Raw genomic sequence first — 6,423 nt, 5'->3', positions numbered from 1 at the left:
GTGAACTAACTGAAATGATAAGAAAAATAATTAGTACCATAATTCTGGATTAGGCCCTAAATTGTTAGCCAGGTCGATGGTGTCTTCACCGGTTTGAGACGGATGGGCCCTATTGGCTTCACCCCCCTTTGTAGCCGGACTTCACCTGAGCAAACAAGGTGGCCGCACGTGTTAAATTAAAAATTAGTGTCATAGTAGACTGAAGATTCATCTTCTGATTCTGAAGAGTCACTGAAAGGTAGCGAAGAAATTGAAGCGTACTGGTTCAGCATCATAATTTGGGCCGCAGCACGTCGATCAGCGATCTTCTCCATCATAGATGAAAGGCTCCTGAGGAAAAGAGGGAAACACATAGGGAGGAGTGCACAGGATAGTAAGAAAAATAATAAAGGGAATAAGAGTTCTCTGAACCCAGGAATAGATGTAAGCCAGGAAGGTAATGAAGCTGTCCAATCCAAGGCTCCAGACCAGGATTGTACCGGAACATGCGCCAACCGCACCATACGGTCTGTGATTTCCTCGATGACTTTACTCTTATCATCGATCTGCAAACAACAATTGGAAAGGTTAAATTTCCCACAAACACCACCTTCCTGAGCAAGGAGGTAATCCAGGGCTAATCGATTCTGGTATACAGCAGTAATTAATTTGGTATTTTGTTTGGCAAGAATGTTAAGTGCTAGAGCAGAATCATTGGTGAGGAACTCGAGAACAGCTTGAAGTCTGATTATACGGTTGTTCATGTATACAGGTGTTCTGTATCCAAAAGAGCCATCCTCCGCCCATGTTCCTGGACCATAATATTCGATAATCCGTTCGGGTGGCCATTCTTGATCGGACCAGTCTCCGATAGAGACCTTTTGTCTTCGTCGCCTACTTGGCTTCATTGGACTATAGACAGGCACCCCTAGCGTTTCTCCCGCTGTGACTGGTAGCAGGAAGAAGCTAGGACGGATAGTAGCTAGGAAGCAGGTACCGTACCATTGAGGTGGTAGTTGTTCATAAGCCCGTCGTCCACATACGAAGTAATAGCCGTCTGGGGCTATGAATGACGTGGTTAATTGGCCAGCTTGTTTCCACGTAGTATTTAAGGTAGGCTCGGTCCAGAATGGTGTGGGTATGGTCAGGTTTTCTGTTTGCCACCATGATTGAGTATTACTGGCAACTGTGAGAACTCCTGTGCATGGGGAGTTACCGACAGGTACTTTGTACAACTTGGAGACGTGCCGTGACAAACATTGTCTTCCGATGACATCCGTCTGTAGAGCCCATTCATAAGGATTGTGATTTCGATCATACGTGGTGGATGTGTTCATAGTATTCAAGTCAGCTTGAAAAATCTCCCTGGCCTCCCATGGCCATTGTTCTCCGATATTAGTGCCACCACATACAAAGCAATTTTGTACTTTCAGGGATAAGGCTATGTTCTCAGCTAAGTTGATGAACATATTTTTTGCTTGGTTGGAGATAGCATGCTTTTTCAACTCCTCATTGATTTGAGAAATTTCATCGAAGAAGGACTGGTATCCTACCACAGTGGTTTGGTGAATGATAGGGAGCGGTTTCTCTCGTCGCTGAGTGATAGTAAGGTATGTCATGGGATCCCCTCCTGTGCCATCAATCCCAAAGCCCCAAGTATCTTGCCATGGGGATCCCTCAGACCGGACTGGCCATTTTAGAGTAATGAGGTTTCCTGCTCCCTTACTTAGTCGACCCATTCCAGGGCATCCTGAATATCCTCCTCCAGTATAGTCACAGACCAGGTTCCATCCAGAAAGTTCTTTATCCCCGGCACACGGTAGCCACCGGGAGGGATTACTTGAACGGTCATAGGGACAGAGATATTTGTGATTGAAAGTATAGGCTCTCTTCCATGCTGGAGAACCACAATGCACTGCGCTTGGATGTTTGTCGATGGCATCACAGGCGTTGAAGTCAATGGAGACAATGGGTGGTCCTCCAATTAGGACCTTTGTTGAGTTGATGTAGTATAGAATTCCCTTTCCAGCTGGTACGATGTCAGAAGTATAAGCTTTTGGCAATCCGGTGGTGAGCGTTATATTGTAGTACTTGGGTGTGGTAGGCGAATGACAGATGAGCTTGCCGTTAAGGATACAGCGATGGAAAGACTGTTGTCCTTGAGTGGTGTTTAAGGCACAAGCAGGCTTTTTTATACATGATGGTGGTGGCTGAGATTGATGAATGATTGTGAATACCAACTGGTATCCGTCTTCAGTTGTAGTGCGAACTTGCTTGATGCATTCTGTACAGTTTAGGCTGAGCGAAGATTGAACTGATGTTGGTACTATAGCTATGAAGATCATTAGTAGCCATAGGATTCTCGGATTATGGCAATGATGAGCCATAGTTGAGCAGAAATGATGATATAGAGGATGCTGATGAACCATTTCCAATCGCTGCTGGAAGGGCATATGATAGTTAGAGCGGTTACCAGAAGGGTACTGATAACCCACTTCCAAAGTATTGATATCATATGCTTTTGATGCCTGCGAGAGAAGGAAGAAACAAACAGGTTATTAGTATTTTGTGACTGCACGAGTTTCTATAGCAGGTTGACCTTTGCTGTATTTTTGGTAAAGCGCAGGGTGCTGTCACCGGTCTTGGAGACCTGCCAAGTTTCGGTGGCTGGTTTGACTCGGGTCCAGTGGATCCATGTGGGACAACCGGATACTTTGAGAGCGGTAGGTGTGGTTAACAGCACAGTGAATGGTCCCTTCCATCGAGGTTTAAGGAAGTCTGATTCATCCCATTCCTTGATCCACACAGAGTCGTCCACCTGGAATTTATGGATAGGATTGATTAAGATTAGTGGCTCTGTCTCACAGGTATATTTGCGAATTGCTTCCACAGTATTGTAGAGTCCTTTCATTTGGTTGCTGAGTGACATTTCCCCTTGGACTTGTAAGGATTCGGGGAAGGAGGGCAACGGTGGCGGCCTTGCGTACATCATTTCATAAGGGGTTAATCCTGATTGTCGTGGAGTGCATCTGATGTTAAGCAATGCCAATGGTAGCATTTTGGGCCATTTGGTTCTTGTTTCTTGACAGAGCTTGGCTAATTGACTTTTCAAAGTTCTGTTAGCTCGTTCAACAGTCCCACTACTTTGAGGTCTCCATGCGCAATGGAGATGCCATTTGAGGCCCAAAATTTTGGTGAGGTGTTGAGTTGCCTCGCTGGTAAAAGCTGGGCCGTTGTCTGAATTGATCTGCCGCGGTAATCCATATCGTGGTAAGATTTGGTTCAATAAGAGGGAAACGACTTCCTTTGCAGTTTCTGTTCGCGTAGGCACAGCTTCAATCCATCCGGTGTAGGTGCATACTGCTACCAGCATGGCTTTATAACCTAGTGCAGGGGTCATGTGGGTGAAATCAATTTGACAGACTTGAAATGGTATAGTTCCCCGGAGAACATGTCCCGGTGCAGGACCAGGTCCATTGCGAGGATTATTTCTTGCACATGTAACACATTGATTAATTGCATGTTTAGTCAATTGTGTGATTCGGTTTATATAGTATGTTTTTGCCAGCAGTTTTGCCAATGAATCACGTCCCAGGTGTGTATGACAGTGTGCTTCTCTTACTATTGTCCACGCAATAGTATCAGGTATCCATATCCGTCCGTCTGAGATGATCCACCACCCATTCTGTTGATAGAAATTTTCAGCTTTTGCCCAGTCGTTTTCTTCGTCTGAGTAGGTGGGTACTTCAGTTGGAAACTGCAAGAGGGGACATATGGTCATTTTTGTTTGATAATGGTCTTGGGCTCCTGCTTTGGCGGCAGAATCAGCTTTCTGGTTTCCCCGAGCGATAGGATCAGATTTTCCGGTGTGTGCTTTGCAATGCATTACGGCCACTTTGTGTGGTAGCCATACGGACTTTAACAGTTCATGGATCTCTGGCGCATTTGCCAATTGTTTTCCTTCGGCATTGAGAAACCCTCGTTCCTTGTACAATGCTCCGTGGACTTGGATGGTTAAGAAGGCATATTTGGAGTCTGTATAGATATTTACATTTTTCCCTTCTGCCAACTGAAGAGCTCGAGTAAGGGCAATTAATTCAGCTTTTTGTGCAGACGTTCCTGAAGGCAAGGGTCCAGCTTCAATGATATCATCTTCAGTTACTACTGCATAGCCAGCCACTCGTACTCCATTCTTTACCTGACTACTTCCATCTGTAAATAAAGTCCATGCGCCTTGCCAAGGCTGATCCCTTAAGTCAGGTCGACTGGAGTGTACTGTAGCCATGACTTCTTCACAATCATGGCTTACTGGTTCAGGTGCTGGCATTAGAGTGGCTGGGTTTAAGTTTTTACTGTCTTGTATTTGAATTTCAGGAGTTTCACATAGTAAGGCTTGGTACTTTACAAGACGTGAGTTGGTCATCCACTTTGGTCCATGTGTTTCGAGCAGTCCCTGAATGGTATGAGGAGTCGTTACTTGCAAAGTTTGTCCAAATGTCAACTTGACTGCTTCTGGAATTAATATGCATGCAGCCGCGATGCTTCGAAGACAACCCGGCCATCCTTTGGCAACATTGTCCATTCCTTTTGACAGATAGGCAACGGGTCTCTCCCATGATCCGAAGGTTTGAGTCAGGACCCCAATGGCCATTCCTTTTTTCTCATCTACAAACAGATGAAATGGTTTAGTTACGTCAGGTAGCCCCAGAGCAGGGGGTGAGATCAGGGCTTCTTTTAGTTGTTGTAAGTGTACTAGTTCATGTCCTTCCCACTGGAAGGGTTGAGATTCTGCTTCTTTACCCCGTAGCTTGTCGTACAGGGGTTGGGCAATAACTGCATAGTTAGCAATCCAAAGCCGACAGTATCCGGTGGCTCCCAGAAATGCTCGCAGTTCTTTTTTGCAGGTTGGTGTAGGCTGATGTCTTATTGAATTTGTACGAGAGATTCCAAGGCATCGAGTGCCTTCACGAATTCGGAAACCTAAATACTCTACTTCTAATTCACAGATCTGGGCTTTCTTTCTGCTTGCCCGGTACCCTTTTGAATACAATGTCTGTAACAGGTGAAGGGTAGCTTTCGCACAGTCAAGATATGTGTCTCTGAACAACAGTAAGTCATCAACATACTGTATTACTGGCCCATGTTTTTTCTGGTAAGTTTTCAAATCTTTTGCCAGCTGTTCCCCGAAGAGTGTGGGAGAGTGTTTGAATCCTTGAGGCAACCGAGTCCAGGTGTACTGTTGTTTTATTCCAGTGTGTGCATTTTCCCATGTGAAGGCAAAGATCTTCTGACATTCTTCTGCTACTGGAACGGAGAAGAAAGCATCTTTGAGATCGATTACACTGTACCACTTTGATTGGGGATTGACTTGAGCTAGAATGGAGTAAGGGTTGGGTACCAGGGCCACCAAGTCCGCTACTTGGCTATTTACTTTTCGTAGATCTTGTACAGGTCGATAGTCGTTAGTACCAGGTTTCTTTACTGGTAGCAAGGGAGTGTTCCAGGCAGACCGGACTTGTCGCAGGATGCCCAAGTCAAATAGTCTCTGAAGATGTACTTGTATTCCCTGTCTGGCCACGTAGGGAATAGGATATTGGGCTTGGTTAATGACTTGTGCCTTCTCTTTCAGTTCTATCCAGACTGGGTCAGCCTCGGTTGCTAGTCCTCCTGGGTTGTTTTCAGACCATACTGAAGGTACGCTATCCATCAGGTACCTTCGTTTTGCATTGAGAGGGGTATCTTCCTCATATCGGTGCTCGATGGTTCGTTCAACTATGGGAAGATGTAGTCTCCATTCCTCTTGGAGAGGACAAATAAGGGAAACCGGATTGTCTGCAAAGGAAGCTTTGATTTCACCATTTGATTCAAACTGTAGAGTGGCCCTTAATTTGCAAAGGAGATCTCTACCAATTAGTGGAACTGGACACCCAGGGACATAGAGGAATCGGTGGGATACTAGTTGTCCTCCCACTCGAACCTGTCGATTCTGAAGAACAGGGGCTGCCAGTGGTTTCCCGGAGGCCCCTACAATGGAGATGCTTTGTGCTGTGGGAATAGCGATTGCAGTAGTCATCACAGATCGTTGTGCTCCAGAATCTAGTAATCCTCTGAAGGTTTTAGCCCCAACCTTTATTTCTACCAACGGGTCGGAGGGCAGGGCTTCCTTGTTTAGTCATGAGTTTCGCCCGATATCGTCACTAGACTCGTCTGACAATTCGTCCAACGCCATTTGCCATTCATTTTCTTTAGATTTTGAGGGTTTTGAACTGTTCCCTCCTTCGCCCTCCCGTGGTTTCTCAGGGCACTCAGCCTTCCAATGTCCTTCTTGTTTACAATATGCACATTGATTGACCCCTACAGGCGCTCTTCCTCCTCTGAAGGATCCGCCTCTTCCTGATCTTCCTCTCTGCCATCTTCCTCTCTGCCCAGGGTATCCTCGATACT

General features: G+C 45.8%; 1 protein-coding gene across 1 annotated transcript; it reads right to left on the bottom strand.

The window, feature by feature from the left end:
- Positions 1 to 2,375: 2,375 nt before the first annotated feature.
- On the bottom strand, positions 2,376 to 6,052 carry LOC115088646. The gene has a single exon (XM_029596908.1). The coding sequence runs from the start codon at positions 6,050 to 6,052 to the stop codon at positions 2,564 to 2,566; it is 3,489 nt and encodes a 1,162-aa protein (XP_029452768.1). The 3' UTR covers positions 2,376 to 2,563.
- Positions 6,053 to 6,423: the final 371 nt, after the last annotated feature.

Source organism: Rhinatrema bivittatum, chromosome 3, assembly GCF_901001135.1.
Source record: "Rhinatrema bivittatum chromosome 3, aRhiBiv1.1, whole genome shotgun sequence".
NCBI lineage: Eukaryota > Metazoa > Chordata > Amphibia > Gymnophiona > Rhinatrematidae > Rhinatrema > Rhinatrema bivittatum.
The sequence above is the reverse complement of the archived record's forward strand: the minus strand, read 5'-3'. Positions and strand labels throughout refer to the sequence as shown.